The sequence below is a fragment of the Rutilus rutilus genome (assembly GCF_951802725.1).
Source record: "Rutilus rutilus genome assembly, chromosome: 16".
Classification (NCBI taxonomy): domain Eukaryota; kingdom Metazoa; phylum Chordata; class Actinopteri; order Cypriniformes; family Leuciscidae; genus Rutilus; species Rutilus rutilus.
This window is the reverse complement of record NC_140224.1, coordinates 1,154,167-1,178,762: the sequence shown is the minus strand read 5'-3', so window position 1 is coordinate 1,178,762 and position 24,596 is coordinate 1,154,167. Positions and strand designations below refer to the sequence as shown.

General features: G+C 37.9%; 2 protein-coding genes across 8 annotated transcripts in view; one reads left to right on the top strand and one right to left on the bottom strand.

Moving 5' to 3' along the window:
* LOC311306450 (myosin phosphatase Rho interacting protein) overlaps window positions 1–11,653 on the bottom strand; it is a 70,734-nt gene extending 59,081 nt beyond the window's left edge. For all 6 annotated transcript variants that reach the window (XM_084434848.1, XM_084434851.1, XM_084434849.1 and 3 more), the window contains exon 1: window positions 10,792–11,653. In XM_084434848.1, coding sequence (XP_084290974.1) covers window positions 10,792–10,914 — 123 coding nt within the window. In that variant the 5' untranslated portion in view covers window positions 10,915–11,653. The remainder of the gene's footprint in view (window positions 1–10,791) is intronic.
* A 1,522-nt stretch (window positions 11,654–13,175) lies between these two features.
* Window positions 13,176–23,569, top strand: dhrs7cb (dehydrogenase/reductase (SDR family) member 7Cb). 2 transcript variants are annotated; one of them, XM_084433579.1, is made up of 7 exons: window positions 13,176–13,387; window positions 14,189–14,345; window positions 17,181–17,293; window positions 19,332–19,542; window positions 20,161–20,253; window positions 21,010–21,195; window positions 22,669–23,569. In XM_084433579.1, the coding sequence occupies exons 2-7, from the start codon at window positions 14,192–14,194 to the stop codon at window positions 22,875–22,877; spliced, it is 966 nt and encodes a 321-aa protein (XP_084289705.1). In that variant the 5' UTR covers window positions 13,176–13,387; window positions 14,189–14,191; the 3' UTR covers window positions 22,878–23,569. The 2 variants fall into 2 exon arrangements, with proteins under 2 accessions (XP_084289705.1, XP_084289706.1); XM_084433580.1 differs by having other exon boundaries at window positions 13,302–13,387; window positions 14,192–14,345.
* Window positions 23,570–24,596: the final 1,027 nt, after the last annotated feature.

Sequence of the window (24,596 nt, the reverse complement as noted above, 5' to 3'; positions counted from 1 at the left end):
AAATTTATATTCTCCGCTTATGCAATCCGTATGAATCGAGCATATAGATGACGAGTGAGCCTCGTGACTTAATCTCTGCAGCCGAAAACACAGAAAACATTACCAATAAATTATTAAAATGTTTAGAGTCTCATTCAGTTTTTTTTAACGACACATTTATAATCATTAGGTGTTGCAGCTTTATGTTCGAATCTGAGCTCTGATTAGGCTATACGCATTTTATACAGGCGATTAAAGGCACATTATTATGATTTATTGCTTATTAATATAAACGTGCGATTAGTCGACTAGAAAAAGCTTTAGTCGAGGGCAGCCCTAGTAAAAATGGTATAATTTTTCTGGAAAAACAGATTTCAAATCAATTTGAACGTCTAATAAAAGCCCTTCAGAAGGGGGATCCACATGTGCAAGCTTAGACGCAGCTGAGCAGGACTAGGCAAGTTCATAAAGCTTCCCTATAGAGCAGATGTTTTGCCTCAAAGGTAATAAATGCGTCTCATCTGGCATCAAAAATGCGAGCTCACTTGTTCAATGATTCACATGATTAATGATCATGTCTCCTCACTGAATATGCCATGACCTGAAATGTCTGAATTGAATGTTCTTTAACCTTGCATCCAAAACAAGGACGTTGAATTTGTAAGATTGCCATGTAATGTTAAAGTGCCCCTATTATGGTTCCTGTTCTCCTCTAACAGGTTTAAATGCATCCAAGGTCAAAAAACACTTTCATTTCCTCATAATCTCCACTGCACATCAGCTCTTTCCTCCCAGTGTCTGAAACGCTTTGATCGAAGATTCAGTCTCTCTAAGCTCCGCCTCTCTGAGAGCTGCTCCGTTCTGATTGGTCAGACTCCAGGCGCTCATTATCATATCTGAATCTCAGCTCTTGATCACAGTGATACGAACAGTAACGATGGCGTGGGTTTCACCGTATCAATCTCATCAAAGTGGATTTGCTTTGTCAAGCAGAAACAGCGTCTTCTCGACACGAACAACACGAACCAAACTCTCCCAGTCTCAGATACACTCCAGTGTTTGAGGGCGGAGCTAAGAGACGCTGCTCAGCCAATCAACACCATTCATGCAAATTAGTTACAAACCTACGTAGAAATGTTACGGAAGTGAGACTGGAATGGCGTCCAATGGGTTGAAGGTCCAAATGTAAGTTTCAGTGCAGCTTCAAAGTCTCGACACGATCCAGCCAAGGAATAAGAGTCTCATCTAGACAAACCAGCGGACATAAAAAAAAATAATAATATCGGACATCATTGTTTTACCTTTATTTATTTAATTTTTTTTGTAAATGCCGTTTGACTCAGTCTTTGCACGCTTGCTTTGTAAAAACACTGGGGCTGTTCTTCCCCCTACGTCACGCTTGACCTTTCAATCTGATTGCGTAATGTGTGTCGCATCACAGCTAGTGGAAGACCAGCATTTGTGGTTAAAAGTATATAAGTGTTTATTTTGTTATAAAATGTCCGCTTGGTTTGTCTAGATGAGACTCTTATTCCTCGGCTGGATCGTGTCGAGACTTTGAAGCTGCACTGAAACTCACATCTGGACCTTCGACCCGTTGGACCCCATTGAAGACACTATATGGAGAAACATCCTGGAGTGTTTTCCTCAAAAACCTTCATTTCTTTTCCACTGAAGAAAGAAAGACATAAACATCTTGGGTGACGTGGGGGAGAGTAAACTATCAGGACATTTTAATTCTGAAGTGAACTAATCCTTTAAGATACTGGCAATAAAAAAAATAAAAAATAAATCAATCCATATGAGTTGATCACGACCCATAAATACGTCTTTAAAACAACAGAGGATATATGGGGATTAAATGAAATGAAATGAAAAGAAATTACATTATTACAGCCTCTGCTATAACATTATCTGTAACGAAAAAAAATGATTGTTTAGGAACCGGTATCGAGTCATGGTAGAGGTATCGAAAATGTTTTAATGATTACCTATAACCAATAAATACGTCTTTAAAACAACAGAGGCTGAATCTTATTTCCAGCATTCATTTCCTGTTAACATTTACATTTACGCATTAGGAAGATGCTTTTATCCAAAGTGACTTGCATTGCATTTCAAGCGACACATTTACATTCTTATCAGTTCTTGCTTTCCCTGGGAATCGAACCCATGACCTTGGCGTTGCAAGCGCTCTACGGTTTGAGCTGCAGGAAAGCTTGAATTTGTTACATTTCTTTAATCATGCAGACTATGCACTTTCATTGTTCTGTTAAGCCACACTTTTATTTACCCTTTTTCTTTCTGTTAAACCCCCCCCCAAAAACACAAACCCCAGAGGACACCCAGGGACCAGATTTAGCCTCTTTCCTCTCTGGACGAGGCGGGGGATTGGAAGCAAAACAAAACACAGCTGTGACTCGGTATCAGAAGTGTGTGTGACTCCAGCGTATGAGAGGGAGGCGAGACACACCCGAGTGTTTTCCTCCACACATTGAAGGGCCACTTCCGCTCTCCAGCTTCACGGATCACGTTTAACTCCCAATTTCCTCCCAGGTTCGTCCCAGCGGCCCACTTTACCCCCGCCTCCCCCTCAGCGCTGGACACACTCGCCCTGAACTTTCACCCCCCCACCGTCTAAACTTACCCAACACCCACCGGGCCGAACCACAGCCTCAGAAGTGGGATCGACCTCTGGGAAACTCTGATCCACTTTCCCAACACACACTTCCTTTCACAAGCGCCTCTGCATGGGAATCACACTGGGACGCTGCAGTGATGCAACTTTCCATTTATAACATGTGGGCTGGACTCTGAAGTAAGAAAACAAGCGTAAAAGCAAGTAGGCAGCTGGATTTATATTAGCGCATTTCCATTTCTGCATCGAGCTTCTGATCACGTTTTTCTTCTTTATAGAATATTCCCACCAGAAACGGTCTAGAGCTTTAAAAAACAGCCAAATACTACAAGCTTTCTCATTTAGCTGCTGTTTATGGAAATTGTATGAAAATTAAAACTTGAGGAAGTGTTACACAAAATGTAGGCAGCTGGATTTATATTAGCGGTGCAACGGGTCTCAGTTGATCGTGATCTGCACGGTTCGGCACGCGTGGGATATTCCCTTATTCCCCGTATCCCCCAGAGTTAGATGAGTCCACACACACCCTTCTCATCTCCGTGCGTGCCGCTGTGGTGAACAAATGAGTCCGATTGAAGAGATGAGTCCGAGCTTATGACCCAAGCAATCCGATTGGTTCAAAGCACGCTTTATGGGTAATCGCTTTAGTGCCTGGTTACAAATCATACAAAATCACTTTATTATAGAAGACGTACTACGTTATAACGAGTCATTAATGTATTTAAACTTATACGTTTCATATACTAGTATTTAACCGAAGCTATAGATTGTGAAGTTAAACATTTCTCGTTGTTAGTGTGTTTTTTTTAGTTAGCTTAGATAGTAGCATACAGCTAACATTATCCGATGATCGTGCTAGCTGAGCTTTACCTTATACTAGCCTTGACTAAAGAACAGGCGCTATCTGTATAAACAAAAAAACATATTTGAGCTTCAAACAACTACATTCTCGACTGAAAAACTCTTAAAACTACATTTCGTGACACAATAACAGAAGTATTTTTAAATTGCGCGGTCTCGTTAGCTACAAGTTATCGCGAGAGCAGATTTAGATCAGGCATACTACTAGGGTCCTAAGCTCGGACTCATCTCTTCAGTAGGACTCATTTGTTCGCCACACCGTAACTCTGTCTGACGCACCCACCGCTAGCCTAGCTTAGCACAAAGACTGGAGGTAAACGGCTCCAGCTAGCATACCGCTCCCGATAAGTGACAAAATAACGCCAACATTTTCCTATTTACATGTTGTGATGTGTATAGTCACAGCGTGTACGAATAACAAGGACACATGAGACACAGCCGTCTTCTAACCGTACACACACTGGGAACTATATTCCCAGAAGGCGAAGCACTCTAACTCTGCACGTTGTCTGTGTCATTAATGTTAATAATAGAGGTCGACCGATATGGTTTTTTTCAGGCCGATGCCGATACCGATCTTTTGAAATCCGGGTGGGCCGATGGCCGATTAATCCAGCCGATTTATTTGGGCCGATTATGTGCTTGTTTTTAACCTCTATTTGAAAGATAAAATGTAACACAAATAATTACTTAAGATAGACAAGATTTCTCAACAAAAACATTTATTGAACACTTGACCAATCTGCACTTGTACAAAAGACAAAAAGACCTTGAGATATGTTTGGTAATTGTACCTGAATTAATTAATTTGCTACATTTCAGATTAATAAAAAAAAATTCCTTAAAATTTTAATTAACAGTAATTTAAACACTTTGCAGTTTGAATGATGTCTTGTAGGCTAGGCTATAAACAAAATTACTGAGTATGTTTTTATGTTTCCACTGTTTGATCGCATCCGCGCCACACACACACACACACGCGCGCGCGCGCGAGACTTTTCTATCGCGCCCGCGCCCCTCTCTCCCTCTTCCTCTCTCACACACACCATATTCCAGCATTGCCATCGTTACATCGCAGTCTGCTTCAGAGCTAAAGCGGAGCTACAGATTAGGTGTCCCCAAAGAACCCGCGTATCTAACAGTACGTTCCGCATTACATGAATTCATTTTGCACGCGAGTTTTATTTATTTTTATACCATGTATTCTCCGTGTTAATTTATACACTGAACCGTGACGCCCGTACCGTTTCAGTTCAATACGAATACATGTACCGTTCCACCCCTAGTCTACAGTGAAATACAGTCACACATTACACTGTTTGGCCAGCATTTTAACCGTGTTTAATCCAGCTACAAGCTAACGGTATGAAAGTTAGCTGCTGACTAGCGTCATGTTTCTAACGTCCGTTTTCAGAGCATCCAAGAGAAGCACAGGCATAACAGTAGCACCGAAATGAAGCACAGAAATCCGCACTGATATTCGGTCCGGTAAATAACGGTCGTTAAGGCACCAGTGCCGTATTAGCACCGGGTCTGTCTGTAGCTACCCAACCCTAGCGATGATGACGCTAGCAAAGCAAAGCCAGTCCTTCACTAACCTATAGTGCGTTAGTCACTTTTTTTATTACTTATTTCTCTGCATTGAGTAACCCTCTAAAATATAAGACACACAAAACAGAACAAATAAAAGTCTCAGATTCTCTGTCTGTAATTGCAAAATTCTTGCTTACTTATTGTGACATGATAGCAACCCTTCTGCTGTGCTAATGCAACCTCAACTACGCTATCAATATCCAAAGTAGCCGAACGTCATGTCGCCTGTTCATATTTTTTTCTCGTAGCTGGCAGTAACATATCAAAAGGTTTTAATTAAATATAAAGGAGTTTTCTCCAAGGAACTTAGCTCCTTCCTTAGGCACTGGATGAGGTCTGCTCACTCTGCTGGAGAATGACTCTAGGCGCAGCGTGCGTCGAACACGTGTTCCACAACAACAACAACACTAGGCTGCCCACAGATGCGCCCGCCTAATAATCGGCTTGATATACTGGATATTGGCCGATGCCGATTATGTTAAAAAATGCAAAAAATCGGCCGATCAATCGGCCGACCGATTAATCGGTCGACCACTAGTTAATAAAACAACAAAATACAGCTTTAACTAAAAATAGTATCATCTTTATTTATACAGAGAACAGTCACTGCATGAGAATCACAACTTTAGATTTTTAACATGTGGGCTGGACACTGAAGTAAAAATGTAGGCAGCTGGATTTATATTATAGCATTTCAATTTCTGCATTTGAGCTTCTGAAGACGCTTTTGCTTTTTTAAATAATATTCCAATATAAATTTGGTCCTGTACTCAACTCAACTTTATAACGCACTTTCAAAGCCATTAGAGTGGACCAAAGTGCTGTCCATGAAGAGTAAATAACTCTAAGATACAACATCAGAAAATCATACAACCCATCACTCGCAGTTCTCAGACCCAATCAAACGCTTGATAAAATAAGTCCTTTTTTAAAAATATTCATGTGTGACGAGGATTTTGTATAGCTTAAAAAAAAGCCAAATGCCATTCAATCTCGTCTGTCTGATGGCGTTCTCCAGCCTCAGTGCCTTCAGGCAGTAATGAGTGGATATTAAATCATGAGGAAGTGTTGCATGACAGGACAAAGCAATATTGACCAGATCCACCTTCACGCTGAAGATATTTAATGCTTCTTTAATGAATAGAAAGTTTGTTTTGTTTTTTTTCCATTTATTTGAAATAGACTCTTTTGTCTTTACTGTCACTTTTGATAAATTTAATGCATCCGAGTATTGATTTCTTTTATTTCTTCCCCCCAAAAAACTAATTCTTTCTGACCCCAAACTTTTTACTAATGTTACAAAAATATTTCTATTTCAGATAAAAGCTGTTCTTTTGAACTTTCTATACATCAAAGAATCCTGAACAAATAATTGTACATTACTGTTTTCAACATTAATAATAATCATAAATGTTTCTTGATCATCAAATCATCATATTAGAGTGATCTGTGAAGGATCATGTGACACTGAAGACTGGAGTAATGATGCTGAACATTCAGCTTTGATCACAAGAATAAATTACACTTTACAATATATTCACATAGAAATAATAATAATAATATTTCATTATATATATATTTTTTAATGAAATAAATGCAGCTTTGGTGAGCAAAAGAGACTTCTTTTAAAAACATAAAAAATCGTACCAATCCCAAACCTTTAAACGGCAGTGGATATATTATTATGCTATAAATATAATGCAACTATTTGTGATTAAGTTATTAGAAAGATGACCGTCACTACCACAGTTTGCCATGGGAGATGTCTAACGGAAAACAGATCCGGTGTGCGTATAGATGGAGTCTCGCCTGAGAGAAGTCGAGACTGAACATACTTTAAGAAACAAGTCAGTGAAAATTACAGTATTTTGAGAGCATTTCCCCCCCGGGTGCGTCACCGGCGGTGCGCTGCCAACATTCCCTCACAGGAGCCGCTCGGCTCAAACATCAACGTATACGGTCACACTTCCTCTGCGAGAGATGGAGAGGAACAGATTAGCCAACTAACTTCTGATTTTTAGCATATACATTATACCCAGGGTTCCCACTCCTCGGTTAACTTCACATTCAAGGAGCTTTCAAGGACTTCCAATACCCTCAAACTCAAGTACTTAATGTGGGACACACTTCAAGTGAGAGCAAGGTTACATACCTTGTAAGATACATTGTTACAGTTTTGCGCGCGTGAACATCATGGCAACGCACAACACAAAGTACCTCACGCGGCAAACACTTAACGTAACACGTAAACATGCGTAACTAACGTAAATGCGCAAGCTAGTGCGCACAGGCCACGAAGTGTTGGCGGAAATAACACATTAGCGGATCGGAGGGAATCATATGGAATTTTTTCCAGAAAACTTCTTGCACAAAATAAATTCAAGCACTTTCAAGGGCCTTTTTTTTCATATTCACAAACTTTCGAGGATTTCAAGGACCCGTGGGAACCCTGATTATAGATTCACAATGATCAACGTTTCGGCTGATTGAGTGGCACTATCTCTCCATTTGGAAAACTAAGAAGATAAACTATGATGACAGTTATTCACCAATCGACAGAATGAGGCAAACAGCTTGAAAGGTTGAATCATTCTTGGCAAAATGGATGCAAACTAATTGAGATGGGAATATTCTGCTTTGCTGGTGACAGAATATCTGATTACGGCACACCTGAAACATGTTTCTGATGTCACTATTAGATCACTTCCAACCTCACTGGTTCTGTTGACCAAATACAGTCAAACCAACATGTATTCAGACTCCTTCAACATTCCTCACATTATCAGTTTATTCGCTATAGTTTAGAAAATGGTAATAAAATATGAGCAGAACTCAGTTGATATTTGACTGGTTTTGTCCGTCCTTCTGTTAGACTGTCTCACACATGAATTATGTTGAATATCTGTCAGCTGTTAAATTTAACTACACAATTAGATAATACCAGTTTAGCTCAACCAATCACCAAGCAATGCTTCATTTTGTTCAGTCTGTGTGTAAAAAGAGCATTAGCAATTAAAGAAAACACACTTCAGCAAAACATGATCAGCTCAAAGTGTCCCAATCATTTCTGGTCCCAAATTTGTATTAATTTTACACTGTATGAAGAATCTTTGGGTATAATATGTCACAGTTTACTTTATTCTGCTCTCCTCACTTACATTAATGAGCTATAGTGTCCTGATCACACTAGTGAAAAACATATCAAAAATGATATCCGGTGTCTGAATAATTTCTGGTTTGACTCTGTATTTGTTTTATGTGAATAAAAGCCTGAATTAAACCTGTTCATCCATATAAAGATTAAACGGCTCGATTCGCATGGATTTATTTCACAATCTCTTCATGAACGTTGAAGCTCTGATTGAGTGGACTAAAGTTTGCAAGCTTTTGGGTGAAAATCCATTAATGTGAAGATAATGGAGGACGTACTCGGTCTAACTCACGGTCAGTGTCTAATCTGATAATACGGTGGCAAAACAAAAATAAAGAAATGATAAACTGACACGTTACACAATATCAGAGCTATAAAGCGTTTAAGACCGTAAAGTCATCTTAGCGAGATTAGCGAGTGATGTAATCCATAACAATGACTTATGAAAGGGTTAACCGCTGGTAATCTCACTCAAACCACAACACACACACGCTGGAGGATGCTGACGTCACTTGACGAGTATGGGATCAATTAAAACACACACACACACACACACACACACACACACACACACACACACAAGACCCTTTTGGTCTGAAACTTTTCCTCTCATCATTCTCTTTCAAGAGCTAAATATGGAAATATGGTCAAATGAACTCCAACGTCAGTTCATCTCACACACACACACACACACACACACATCTAAACACGTGTGGAGAATCGAGATGGCCAATTATTTCACAATCTCCAACAGCAAAGTCATAAAGTGCTTGTAATCCTGACAAACGCTAGTTATTATAACAACCCTTGGCTTAATTAAAAGTTTCCTCTTTTCCACTCAACTGGAGGATTTACTGAACACACACACACACACACAGTTAATGGACAGTCAATGACCAAAGTGTGTGTGTTGAGTGGTAGATCGTTTAAGAAGCGTTATTGTGAATATAGTTGTAATTAATGTGGTGTGTGTGTGTGTGTGTGTGTGTGTGTGTGCAGTGGCGATTACAGCAGTCGCTAGTGGTCGTCTGAACAGTTTCAACATTGAAACATCATTTAATTGGATCATTCTGTGTCAAATCAACCAAACTTCAGAAACTTCGCAAACCAAATCTGTCTCGCTTTGCACCAGCTGATACTTACAGCACTTAAAGAGGAATGTCTGAAGAATAAATGTGTGTATCTTGTTTCCCTCTATCAGAAGAATTGCAAAAAACACAACAATCTCTGTGTAGAAATAATAATATGATGCGGTCATCTTTCTGGATGTTTTAGATCCCTGTAATTTGGCTCTAAATCTCAGGTGGAAATGGTCATTTTGACCCTGGATTACTCAGTCAATATACATCTGTGACTTTAATATTTTGGCTTTCTGCTTAATTTATGTATTTCTTTCACCAGACAAAAAAAAGGTGAAAGTATTCACCTTGTTGAGTTGACACGCAATTCTAAACGGTCTTAAAAAGCTGAAATGTTGAAACAACTTAATTTGCAAAATGGAAACAAAACCATTTGGATGGTTATATTCGTTATATATCGTTACTAAATACACAAATATTAAACACATTTTAATTAAAAACTTTACTATCTCTATGTCTAAATTAATTGATTAATTCACTAGAAGATATAGTTCCTGACATAACAGAAATGTTTTATGTAGAAAATAAGCGACTTTCGTGTTTCTGACCAATCAGAACTCAGGAGTGGAGCTCTGCTGGCTCCTGATTGGCCAATCCAATGTTCCAAACGTTCCAAGCCACAACAGAACACTCAAGTAGACTAAATAAATATATTAGATAAATAAATCATGTATTTTCCCTTACAGTAAAAAGCCTTGTCGCAATCCCTGTCACGGCACACTAGCTCATGTTAACAGGGCAAACCCTTTCTAAACAAAACGGGTTGTTGATTTTGCAAAAGGCTGATTAGTGGTCACTGCAAACTGATCAATAAAGCGCTGTCAGCTGATGACAATCAATAATCAGCTTCACTGCAAACATGATCACTGCAGAACAAACTGCATTTTACCAAATCAACATTTTCACTTTTGTATGGAACCCGATTTCTGCCACATAAGAAACAAATCAAAAGGCTATAAGTAGTCAAATAATAGTCGAAATTGACAAATCATAATTCTGAGATGATATTATGAGTCATAATAATTGAGAGATAATAGTCAAAATTATGACTTACTAAATCACAATTAGGATTAAGTCACAGTTAAGAGAATAAAGTTGAAATTAAGATAAATCATAAATTCAATTTATGTGAATTTCGATTTCCCATGTAACGTTAATCATTTCGAATTTTCATCTAATTATGACAGTTATGACAAATCTAAATTGACATACTAAGTCATATTTTTACTGCCATAGATTATGAGAATAAAATTGAAATAGGGAAAAAAAATTCGATTTCGTATTTTCATCTCCTATAAATCATAACGTAGTATATCATAATTTCACCTTTTTTATCATGATTATCAACTATTTTCTAACACGGGCTTCCATAATTCGCTTGTTCACAGAATGAATTCGAAGTGAAGCGAGTGACTGAAGCGCGTTCACACCTGATTGAGATCCTGGTCCGTCAGCAGATGCAGTTCTCGAGGCTTGAAGCAGTTCTGACACTTGCTTTTGTTGAAAATGTTCGCTTGAAATTTCCTACACGTGTTTTCCTTCGCGCTCGACATCGTATTCCTCTATTTGTGCGCGTCTCAAGATCCCAACAGCGAAAAGGAGGAGGCAGAAGACCGTAATAATCCCGATGCTCTTTCATCCGATTCTTGACATGCAAAACATGATCAGCAGCTTTTTTACACCTGGATATCTCCTTTCTTTGCTGACTAGTCCAACAGCAGCAGCAGAATGTGTGTAGTTTCACGTTATATAAGCAGATCTCTAGTTAATGATGTGGTTGAGTTCATGGCCTGCCTCACAAAGCGACTCTCTAATCTCATTTCTGCGCGAATCAATGCTGGAATTGTGCAAGCGGTAAACAAAGCGATTATTTCACGTGTTCCTCAGGGAAAATTTAACTGGATCTTCTAGGAGGTGATGAAAAATAACGGAAAAACTGGAGGTATATCCTGGTTTTTAATCCCAAAGGCAATTTCTCTCTCCGGCTCGAAGTTTAACGTTAGTTAGCGTCAGTTAACGTTAGCTCGCTAATCAAGCCTCTCCCGTTGCTCGTTTAGCGGAGCTTTAAAAATCCCTCTGTTCGGTGAACCTGACATTTTATCCTCCTCCGGTTCCGTACATGTCCTCTCTCAGACGTTACGGCTCCATGGTCTGCGATAAACGCCTGGTTTAAAGGGTTTTCCAGGGCGAACAGGGTCTGTTTTCTCTCCCCTCAGCCGCGCTCGAGCTTTCCCAATGGAGGGAGGTCGCGAGCCGCTGCTGGAATTTCTTCTGATCTCGCGAGAGTTCGGAGCGCGAGAGCAGGACTGATCTCGAGATGTCCACCCTGTGGCCACTACTGAGTGAGCATGGAGGACTTTTCCCTCAAAAGCGCACAGAAGTCATGATAATGACATCAACATTTAATGTATGAGGAAACCGTTGAAATTATGACAATCCTAAATATGTGAATTTTAAAAAAATCAGAAACTGTCTAAATTAGGGCTTTTTATTTTGTCATAATTTCACTTTTCATCTCATGAATATAACCAGAGACAATTTGATATAACTTAGCAAGTCTATTTTGACAATAATTACTCTTTTACTTTTTGTCATAATTTCGACTTTTATAAGTCAAAATTGACTTTTTAAGACATCATTTCGAGATGTTGTCTCATAATTTTTACTTTGCATTGTATATATTTTTTTACTTTCAAATGTGATAATTAGGACTATTTAAGTCATAGTTTCGACTTTCAAATGTGATAATTATGACTTTTTAAGTCGACTTTTTTTTCTCATAATAACTTAGTATTTCATAATTTTGACTTTTTATGTCATAATTTCACTTTTTATCTCGTAATATGACTTGTCATAATAATACATTACAAGTCATATTACTTAGCAAGTCATAATTTCGACTTTTTGTCATAATTAAGACTTTTTAAGTCATACTTTCTACTTTTTGTGACATCATTTTGACCTTTGTGCATAATTGACTTTAAGTCATAATTTCTCATAATTATGCCAGCATTAGGCATTATATAATTTAGATTGTCATAATTATGACTTTTTGTCTCATAATTTTTTGTCATAATTTCGACCTTTATATATCATGATTGACTTTAAGTCATACCTGTAGCTAATATCGAATTTTGTCTCATAATATTGACTGTGCATTATATAATTTTTACTTTTTATGTTATAATTAGGACTATTTAAGTTATAATTTCTACTTTTTGTCTCATAAATTTGGCTTACCATGACAATTTCTGTCATGATTATGACTTTTTAAGTCATACCTGTAGCTAATGTCAACTTTTTGTCTCATAATTATGTCTTAGTGTGTCATAATTATTATTTACCAATGTGTTAAATTCAGATATACATTAAGATGGGATCTGGAGTAAAAAAGAAAAAATAATATACAATTATGCAAATAAAAAATGGAAACCATTTATATTGTATAAAGGCACAGAGACAAAACATTTTTGCAAAGCTTCATCTTTGCAGATAACACATCAGTCATTTCAATACAATGTAATATTTGATTAAATATTTCTTATTAAAGTATTTGATGCATGCATTTTCACATCCACAAAAACTCATTAAACTGAACATTAATTTCTTTTTAAAATGGTTTGATCTTTCTTGAGTTCCATTCAAGATATATATGGAAAATATATATATATTCATTTAACAATATTTTATGGTTTATCAATTAAAAAAAAAGTAGCACAACTAACCCTAAACCAAACTCCTAACCATAACCCTAGTAAGTAAATGTTTCTACTGAAGGACAGCTTGAAATAATGTGTTTCTACATGCAGTCAGTGGTGTGTGTGATGGACTGCATGCCTCTCCACATGCCTCCAGTGTTCTCACACACACACACACACACACACACACACACGAGCTATTAAAAGAGCCGTGATCCTGCGGACGAGGTTCCCGGCTGAATGAACGGAGGACGACAGGCTTGAGTCTGTTTAAACGGAAAACAACACACATTTACACTGAGCACTGGCTTAACTCTTTACGCACACTGTAAGTACACTGGAAATAACTCAGATTACGGTGGCCTGCGAGGCTTCCTGCGTTTGACACTCTATATATCTCAGCATTTCAGTCTGTGACTCTGCTTGTGTTCCACTGGGAAATGTTCTGTTAAAATGCAACTTGTTGGTTAAATCACGGCATGCAGCGACGAGGAACATCTATTCTCTTCATGCATGTCCAAATATGAGCTTCTTCTGTGTGTCAGTGTGATATTTATAGAGCATGTCCTCAGACACACTGTACTAATACTGACACATGTTACTGTATATACACACACTGTTCAGCTTTTTGTGATTGTTAACAATCATTTCTCAAAACAAAAGTATTTCATGTTTGGCACTTGGTCAACATGCAGAATTGTGTTGTTAATATATTAATGCTCATGAAACAGAAACGAAAAGCCATTAACTTTAGTGGGAACACTTTACAATAAGGTTCATTAGTTAACATTATTAACTACCTTAGTTTTTTATGTCATAATTTAGACTTTTATATGCCATAATTGTCTAAGTTATAATTTTTATGTCATGATTATATGATAAAAGTCATGACTTTTATGACCTTTTGTCTTAGTGTGTCATCATAAATAATAATCATAATCATGATATACCAAAGTATACAATTCTGAGAAATATACATTAAGATGATCTGGAGTACAAATAAATAATATACAGTTGTCAATTCTGCAAATCAAACATGGAAACCTTTTATGTTCCACATATTGGCCTATCCATATTCTAACGTTGCTAAAGCCATGCATGCGTTGAGGAGTGTGTTGTCGTCCTGCAGAAGATGGGTGTCCCGTCTGTGATGGTCCTGCCGCTGCTGATCGTCCTGTTCGCAGGGGTCTACTACGTCTACAACGAGGTCCTGCGCTTCATGTCCAAGTCCACAGTGCGGAACAAAGTGGTGGTGATCACAGACGCAGTGTCCGGGATGGGGAGTGGTAATGCTTCATTAGTGCTCTCACTTATTCGCCGCAAAATTAAACAAAGCCAGTATAAACCGGACTTTTGATGGTTCTGATTCGCTACTCCTGAAAGTAAAGAGTCCAAAAAGGGTGTTTTTGACTGATTTTGACTGAAAATGACTGATTTCAATTAAATTAATTGACTACACTGCAGTGAATGGTGACTGAGATCGTCACATCTCCTTTGACGGTGGACAATATAAGAGTTATATACAGAATGTTTTATAATATCTTTTGGAGATATATTTTCTGTGCAATAAAACCATGCAGTGAGCATAGAGTTTCAGTCTTTAAAAATGGCAAATAACCACTGAAAAAGCAATGAAAAGTAGCGTGTATGACTTGTGCACAATATTCAAAGCCTTTAGTTATTCACAGAAAATGTTGTGTTTCACAAATGTCATAAATGCACAAGGCATGTCAGCATCAGTGACAACAAACACCATTGTTTATCATGTCTCGTAACTGAACATGCTTTTTTAATGCTACATTGTTTGTCGTTTTTGGTCATAAAGTGGCATTTGTAACAATTCGATATTTTTTGTTAATGTTTTTATGCAAGTTATTATGATATTGAAGTTTTTATAAAGTGTTCCAAGTCTTGTGATCAAAGCATGTTATTTAGAGTAAGCTTGTGTTCACAATGTTCTATACAGTGTGATAGTGTGCATTTGTTTCTTTTTAAAGTACGTTACATAAAAAGGTCGATCGGTCTAATTTGCATTGGAAAAGTGAGACTGATTTCCTCTTATCTCTGCTAGTTGGTCAAACTTCTTTAGAAACAGGGGCTTTAAGTTTATGCAACTGTACAGGACAGAGAGCAAAGACCTGAAAGAGAGCGGTTTCAGATTATCAGAGAGAGCAGACCACACAAAGCACTGGACTGATAAGAGTCCACACACACACACACACACACACACACACACACACACACACACACACACACACACACACACACACACACACACACACACACACACACACAAGAAACGAGCAGATAACACCTTTATCATGTTTTTGCTCATCCTCCATTCTTTCTGTATCTTTAGCATCTACTTTTAAAGGTTTCCGTTTGTTAACATCAGTTAACTACATTAGTTACCACGAACTAACAGTTAAAGACACTTCTAAAGCATTTATTAAGCACTGTAACAAATATATTGCTCATGTATTGTCTCCCAACTGATGTTGTATGGTCAGTGTGAGCAGACATTGATGCACAAAGTTTGGTGTCAATATGAAAAAGCGTTGCAGAGTTACAGCCTCAGACTTGGAGTTAGTTGAGAACGATTTAGTCAATAGCTTTTAATACATTTTTGCCAGCATGGTCTGAAGATGATCTGGGACAATTTTTGGTGAAAATCGGACAGATAGTCTGGGAGTTAGAAAAAGTTAGAAAAAATATAATTTTTTTAATTTCTCCTGACCAGTAGGTGGCGCTGTACCGAAACGATGCATGTAGCCTCAGGTCATGCTTATGATGACATGTACCAATATTCGTCTCAATACGCTGAAGCGTTGCAGAGATATGACCTCGAATCCAATTTGGCGATATTATTGTCAAATTCGTTGGCTTGTTATTCGGTAACGGTTGGGTTATTAAAAATCTTTTAACAACTTTGTGCCAGCATGGTCTGAAGATGATCTGAGTCAGTTTTATTTAAAAAAAAAAAGGTTTATCTGAAGATTCAAAATGGTGGAAACATTTTCATGATGGAAATTTTGTTTCTAGCCCTTATGGTTCAAAAGTTATTAGCATAAATGCACTGTAAAAAATTTCTAACCTCCCTAACTCAAAATTTTCTAGTGACTGATAACATCTAAATTTTTCAATTGGCCCAAGTGAAATTCTGTAAATAATAAAATTAAATTGACAGATTTTCACTTGGGCCAATTGAAAAATTTAGATGTTATCAGTCACTAGAAAATTTTGAGTTAGGGAGGTTAGAAATTTTTTACAGTGACAATGATAAAATTCGCATTTAGGAGATATAAGCATTCAAAACTTACAGTCTCTCACTTCCGCTAATGGATCACCGCAGACTTCAGCTTCTCATCACATCTTCTGTCCAATCAAATGCTCTCTAGAATCTAAAGCTCCACCCCCTATGCTACACCACCTGACCAAAGCGACTGTTGACGCGTCACAGAGCAATATGGGTTAGAGATGTGTGTTCGGTTGCTCAAACACTCGAGTTTTATTCTGTTTTCCAACTGTACGTTGGTTAAAAATGAAATGGCTAGAATTTATTCACATTGAATCCAACGAATCATCAGCGCTCGGATTCGCTTCCATGGTGCTGTCAGTCTGAGGTAAACTAAACGCTATTGGCTGTTTGAAAAGGGGGAGGAGCCATTCAATATGTCCCGCCTTCGCTTCCTGTTTCAGTGGAAATTACGTCAACGCATCAAAGCTGCGCATTACAAGACACTTCAGTGGGACTTTAAATAAATAAATAATTATACGTTTTCTTTATATAGCACCTTTCAAGAACCCAAGGACACTTTACATAATACTGACAGTTACAAATATACAATCAGGATAATAACATGAACAGGCAGACAGACAGTGATCATATTACGTACAGAAGTAAGGCATGCATGGATCTGAAATCTAAAGTAAATTAGACCCAGACAGCAACATAGTGTCGGCCCAGATCCGGCCCAGGTCGCGTGGAGTCCACATGTGGGCCGGATCTGGGCCGACACTATGTTGCTGTCTGAGGAGCCCGTGGCTTCAGTGTGTTGGAGTGTGTGCTCTGTATTCTCCATGTTTTCTCCTCTGATTGTCTGTTTGTTGCTGTTGTTCAGAGTGTGCCCGACTGTTCCACGCCGGCGGGGCGAGGCTGGTTCTGTGCGGGCCTAGCTGGGACAAGCTCGAGTCTCTGTACGATTCGCTGAGCAGTGGATCAGACCCCAGTAAAGTGAGTATAAAGTACAGCACAGAACTCAGTCTTAAAGGGAGAGTTCACCCAAAAATGAAATTAGCCCATGATTTACTCTCCCTCAAGTTATCCTAGGTGTATATGACATTCTTCTTTCAGACGAACACAATCAGAGTTATATTATGTCCTGGCTCTTCCAAGTTGCGCTTAGACTGAAGTGGAACCCGTATGTTCGTTTGGCCGGAAGTTAGTTATTTTAGTCAATAAAGTTTTAAATATGGATATTTTTCTTACACAAACGCATGGCTTCACTTCAGAAGACCTTTATTAACCCCTGGAGCCTGTGGAGCACTTTATGATGGATAGATGCACTTTTATGACGGACAGATGCACTTTTATGATGGATAGATGCACTTTTATGACGGACAGATGCACTTTTATGATGGATAGATGCACTTTTATGACGGACAGATGCACTTTATGACGGACAGATGCACTTTTATGATGGATAGATGCACTTTCTTTTGGACAGATGCACTTTTATGATGGATAGATGCACTTTTATGATGGATAGATGCACTTTTATGATGGACAGATGCACTTTTATGATGGACAGATGCACTTTTATGATGGATAGATGCACTTTTATAATGGATAGATGCACTTTAATGATGGATAGATGCACTTTTATGATGGACAGATGCACTTTTATAATGGATAGATGCACTTTTATGATGGATAGATGCACTTTTATAATGGATAGATGCACTTTTATAATGGATAGATGCACTTTTATGATGGATAGATGCACTTTTATAATGGATAGATGCACTTTTATGATGGATAGATGCACTTTTATGATGGACAGATGCACTTTTATGATGGATAGATGCACTTTTATGATGGACAGATGCACTTTTATGATGGATAGATGCACTTTTATGATGGACAGATGCACTTTTATAATGGATAGATGCACTTTAATGATGGATAGATGCACTTTTATGATGGACAGATGCACTTTTATAATGGACAGATGCACTTTAATGATGGACAGATGCACTTTTATAATGGACAGATGCACTTTAATGATGGACAGATGCACTTTTATGATGGAGAGAATGTCATATACACCTAGGATGACTTGAGGGAGAGTAAATCATTTTTGGGTGAACTAACCCTTAAACTTCAGACCCGAACCACAGAAACAGCTTCACATTCTCACTTTGATCACGCAGTCTCTTCACTTTCAGGGTTTTTCTAGTTCAAACTGTGTGTCTCGGTCAGCGTTTCTTCCTCTGTCATGAACAATGGCAGGATTTCCTGACAGCTGAATGTCCACCAGTCTCTTGAAACGCTGTTCCTCTTCACTGCATCACAAACAACATGTTGAACATTTATTTTGCCAAAATCATACTACCACGAGCAATGGTTACACTTTCAAACGCTATTAAAGAGTAAAACCTATTAAATTATGACTGCATTGTATAAAGACATTATTCATTAAAAGCACTCACTGCTAATATGATCAAAGAACAGCAGAAAACAATTTTGCTCCAGTAAAGATATATAAATATTTACAAAAATAAGTATTTTCATTTTTTAAGTTTTTTATATATATATATACTGTATTTTTTTTTCTTCTTTTGTGAACTAAGTTTGTTGTTTGTTGAATTCTCTCTCTCTCTCTCTCTCTATATATATATATACAGTATGTTGTAAACTTAATATATTTAATTAAACATACGATTAATTAAATATATATAATAAATAAAATTACATATAAATTAAAATATATTTTAAAAGTAATTCAAGTGTATATATATATATATATCACAGTACAAAAGTTTGGGGTTGGTAATATTTTTTTATGTTTTTGAAAGAAGCTGCTTCTGAAGTCTCTATGATCAATTGATAATATTGTAAAATATTTTGAACTGTTTTCTATTTTAATATATTTTAAAATGTAATTTGTTATTGAAAGTTTTATTTCTTATATTACTGACCCCAAAGATAATTCTAAGATTATCACAATTCAAAGATAATCTGGTACTCTATCTATCCTCCCTGTTCCCAGACTTTCACACCGAAGCTGGTTCTGCTGGACTTCAGCGATACGGAGAGCCTCTCGGACTCGATCGCGGAGATCTGCGAGTGTTACGGGTGTGTGGATGTGCTGATCTGCAACAGCAGCATGAAGGTCAAAGCACCCGTGCAGGATCTCTCCCTAGAGATGGACAAGACCGTCATGGACGTCAACTACTTCGGGCCCATCACGCTGGCCAAAGGTACACGGTAAAACATGATCGTGATTTTAACGGTAAAAGACTGTAGAAATGCTACGGTGAAAAACTGTTAATTGGTTAACAGAAAGTTTACGGTGAATAACTGTGATCGATCTAACCATATGCATGTAATGTAATTTTACAGTAAAATACCGTTAAATTTACAGTTTTTGGAAGTGAATTAAGAACGTCATTTTTTTAATTTCATGTGTGTCAGCATGATGGTGTTTAGTGTGTGTGTGAATGACACTGTGAAGCTTCTGTATATTAATATTAACTTTCTTGTGGAAAAGCTGCTTGTGATGAGCTTTGATTGATCATGTGACTCTCATCTCCACTGTGATTGGTGATTGTCAGAGTATTACAATGGTACAAAACAGATATTAGTACTTCAACAGGTCGGTAAATTAACATTATATCAGATAGTGAAATACGGTAAATTTAAGTTACGTCTGTAAAACCTAAAATGTTGCTATCGTATTTTTACGGTAAATTTCTGACCAGCTGCCGTTTTTTTTACCGTAAATTTAACTGAATTTTTTTTACAGTGTAGAGCGAGGAACGTGGCCAGCGTTTACTGGTGGAAAGGATGATAAAAAGAGCTGCTTGTTTTTGTTGCAGGCGTCCTGCCGTTGATGATCACGAGACGGACGGGTCAGTTTGTGTTGGTCAACAGCATCCAAGGGAAACTGGCTCTCCCATTCCGAACCTGCTGTAAGAGTCACTGCACAGAAACACCGTTTACATGTAGAGTCTTTCCTTAAAGTCCCCCTGTAGGCAATCATTTTATCCTTTAAAACTCATCTTTGATCACCAAAATTACATATTTAAAAGTTTTTTCCTTGAAAAAACATTCTTGATGTCTTAAAATATCTTGAATGTAACTCAACACCCTTACCTCATTTAGTATAAGCGGTTCTATGAATATGCAAATGAGCCCCGCCTCCACTCACTCACTCAGCTCAGAGATCCACTGGTTGACGATCACACGTTGATCTGATTGGTTACAAGGTAGTTTGTGACGTCAGAAACACCAGCGATTTCAAAGCGTGTTTTTGAGACTGTCTTTGGTTCACTGCAGTTTTAAGGAGGAAATACTCAGCAATGGTGTCGACTTATGAATTTTACACTTAAAGCACATTAAAAACACTACTAATACACATAAACAACATTAAAAACTTGATTAAAACACATTCAAAACTATATTCGAGTGAAACGCTTCTGGAACAAGAACAAATGTGGGCGGGGCTTGATTGTGTCTGTGGGGAATTGATTGGATGGTTGTGGTTTGCTATTGGTGGATCTCATGTGAGTGACAGGTTGCCCCGCCCTCGTCATCAGAGAAGAGAAGTCGCTGTTATTCTGATTCAAGATTACCAAGAACATTAATGATGTGCACAGATAAATCATTTATAATAAACACTGCAATATTCCATAAAAATAAAAAGAATGCTCAAATGTGTGTTGAAGATGCTGCCTCCAAGCATGCGGTCCAGGCGTTCTTTGACTGTCTGAGAGCGGAGGTGGAGGAGTTCGGGATCTCCGTCAGCACCATCAGCCACACCTTCATTAACGCCACGTCCGCCGAGGCCACGCCCACTGAGGCCACCGAAGCCCCGCCCACCAAAGCCACGCCCACCAACCCCCTCTGGGCCTGTGAGTAAAGCATCCGTCACTGACTCACTGTCGAGCAGCAGCAGGAACATACAATTACCTGAAGTTAGGTGTTCAGTTTGTAAAGTAAGAATGCTGGCATACACCCTTGGGTACACCTGGTTCCTGACGCACCTTTGCTGAAAGTGAACAGTGTTTGAGTCACGCACCTTCTGTTGGTTACACACCTTCAAAAACCCAGTGAACAGGAATATAAGGGATCATTACGAGTGTTGCAGGTAGAAGTGATTCATGATTTTCATTTAAGTATGCAGGAAAAAATGTGTGTATATATATGAAGAGTTCATAAAGTGCCATCTGAAATTTTCTTCTAGAATGATCATTTTTATCAAGCCTGTATATTTATGTTCAGTAATTTCACTTAAATGGCAATGAAAATGACCTATTAGTTGTCATTTAAGTGAAATTACTGAACTTAAATATACGAGCTTGATAAAAATGATCATTCTAGAAGAAAATTTCAGACTGCACTTAGAGGCTTTTGCATCTGAACCCTTCATATATATACATGCGTTTTCCTGCATACTTCAATGAAAATTATGAATATGTATAGTAATTTTATATATATATATATAAAATCATGAAAAACTGGAAAAATAAATAAATGAAGAATTTTTAATAATCAAATCCCTAAAATAGGGTACATGACAAAATTTGAGCCTAAAAAAAAATCATGTTCAGATCATTTGGGCAGGTTTTGAACAATCAACAGCCAGGAAAACATTAATCTAATCTATAACAAATTGGAAGAAATGCAATCCCAGAATGCACTGCGACAAGCTCAGCGATAAAATAGATAGCAGACGATTCAAGAGAATGTTTAATTGTATTCAATTCTGATAGGTATTGATTAGACCCAATTATTTGTCTTTTTATGTTTATTAGAGGATCATTTTATTATTTACACCAGTTACACCAGTAGGTGGCGACAAGTTACTGATAAAAATGTATTTGTCATTGAATCATTCAAGCAAGAGATTCGTTCAAAAACACTGATTCATCCAGTAAGAAACAAGTGTTTATGAGTCATTGAATCATTCACTCAAACTGATTTAAAAAAAATTATTAAATTAAATCAAATCAAATAAATATATTTTTAAATAGACTTCAGCAATTAACATTTTGTCAGAACCTCTAGTAAATTGAATGTTATTTTGTTTTGACAACAATGTGTGTGTGTTTTGACATTTTATTTCATCTAGTTATCAAAATATGTCTTATTTTCATTTAGTTTAACATAATTATGTACTAAAATAACTAAAACTGAAATAAAAATGAAGGCTGTGTTTTGGAATGAAGCCACTGACAGTGATTTAGTGATTTACTGAAGTAAGGATGTTGTGTGTAAGCAGTTGAAAACAAAATGCCATTGGTCCCCTCTGAGGCGGTAAAGTGCGACACATGTTTGGTAGCTTTGCCATTTCTTGCCATCACAAACACTCTGATGTGTTTCAGATATCTACAGCTGGCTGAACACCCACGGCGTGAGTCCCGGTAGCCTGGCGCGTGAGATCGAGAGGACGGTGAACCGGCAGAAGCGCGAGGTGCTGCTCGCGCACCCGATCCCGTGGCTCGCGCTGATGACGCGCGCGCTGATGCCCGGATGCTTCTTCGCGGTGGCGTCCGCGGGCGTGAGGGACGGAGCCGTCGAGCAGCTCAAGTAGACCATAGAGGATCTGCTCATGATAGACAGAATATAGCAAGGCACTACAGGTCAATAGAGGAAGGATTTAAAGGGGTGGTTGATTATGATTTCACTTTTCTAAATTAAGTTAGTGTGTAATATTGCTGTATGAGCATAAACAACATCTGCAAAGTTACGACGCTCAAAGCTCAAAGCAAAGGGAGATATTTGCTTTTACAGAAATGTCTTTTTAAGGACTACAACCCTACTAACCCTAAAATTTACATAAACCCCGCCCCCCGCGAATTTATAGATTATCATGACAGAATATGCTAATCAATGACTAGAAGATAACTCCACATCAGCTACATAAATTCATCAACTCTCCATTCAGAAATGTCCTGTTGCTTCTACATGTTGTCTCTTCTTCTCGAGTCTCTCCATCTTTGTCTGACTCCGGTTTGAACATAAAAGGCTAAAAGTTTTTTACATTTTCAGTGCGTGTGTGTGTAAGGTAAACGAAGCTGCGAAAAACAGGTACACACACACATTCACACACACACACACACACACACACACACACACACACACACACACACACACACACACACACACACACACACACACACACACACACACACACACACACACACACACACACACACACACACACACACACACACAATCTCTTGAAGCTCCGCCCACTGTGCCAGGAGCAGCAGCTCATTTGCATTTAAAGGGACAGACACCATTTTAACATGCTATATAAAAATATCTGTGGGGTATTTTGAGCTAAAACTTCACACACACACTCTGGGGACATCAGAGACTTATTTTACATCTTGTGAAAAGGGCATTATACCACCCCTTTAAATGATAGATCTCACCGTACTTCCACAGCTCATTAAAGGTTTTCCTAAATGCTATGTTTAAATATTTAAATTAGGCATTATCTAATTTAATATGCACTCATTTGCATACATGAAGCCAGGTTCATAATTGGTCTATTCATAAAATCATGTTATATAAATCAGGCGAATGATGTATGAACAAACTTTCAGAAAATAGATATGAATAAAAGTGTGTGTAAAGCTGCTAAGTGGAGATTTCTGACTCAAACTCAACGCCTTTAAAGATTGAAATCTAAGAGATAAAGTGCAATAAAAGAAACACTTAAATGTGTATTTGGATGTTTAATTTCCACTTGTCTGAAAGAAGATGTGTGTGTGTGTGTGTGTGTGTGTGTGTGTGTGTGTGTGTGTGAGAGAGAGAGAGTGTGTGTGTGTGTGTGTGTGTGTGTGTGTGTGTGTGTGTGTGTGTGTGTGTGTGTGTGTGTGAGAGAGAGAGAGAGAGAGTGTGTGTGTCTGTGAGAAAATGTGTGTGAGTGTGTGTGTGTGTGTGTGTGTGTGTGTGTGTGTGTGTGTGTGTCTGTATCTGTGAGAAAATGTGTGTGTGAGACTCAGTGAGAGAGTGTGTGTGTCTGTGAGAAAATGTGTGTGTGAGAGTGTGTGTGTGGAGGATCTCAAAACTGAGTCTCGCTTAAAAAAACCTTTATTTCATGCTTTTTTAATCTGGGCATTTAATGCAACATTCTTCACCTGAAACAAACTTTAATCGAAATACAGATTTAAACAATAAAGCTTGTGCTGTGACATTATTTCAGTGATATTCTATAACTGCCCTCTTGAAAGCTTTAAACAATATAAGTTTTAATGTAATACCCACCTTAAAATAGTAGAATATATAATCTGTGTGCATG

Coding starts and splice junctions, on each gene's coding strand:
- dhrs7cb (XM_084433579.1), top strand. CDS start 14,192: ATGGGTGTCCCGTCTGTGATGGTCCTGCCGCTGCTGATCGTCCTGTTC. Junction 17,294..19,331: donor GTGGATCAGACCCCAGTAAA/GTGAGTATAAAG, acceptor CCCTGTTCCCAG/ACTTTCACACCGAAGCTGGT. Junction 21,196..22,668: donor CACCAACCCCCTCTGGGCCT/GTGAGTAAAGCA, acceptor GATGTGTTTCAG/ATATCTACAGCTGGCTGAAC.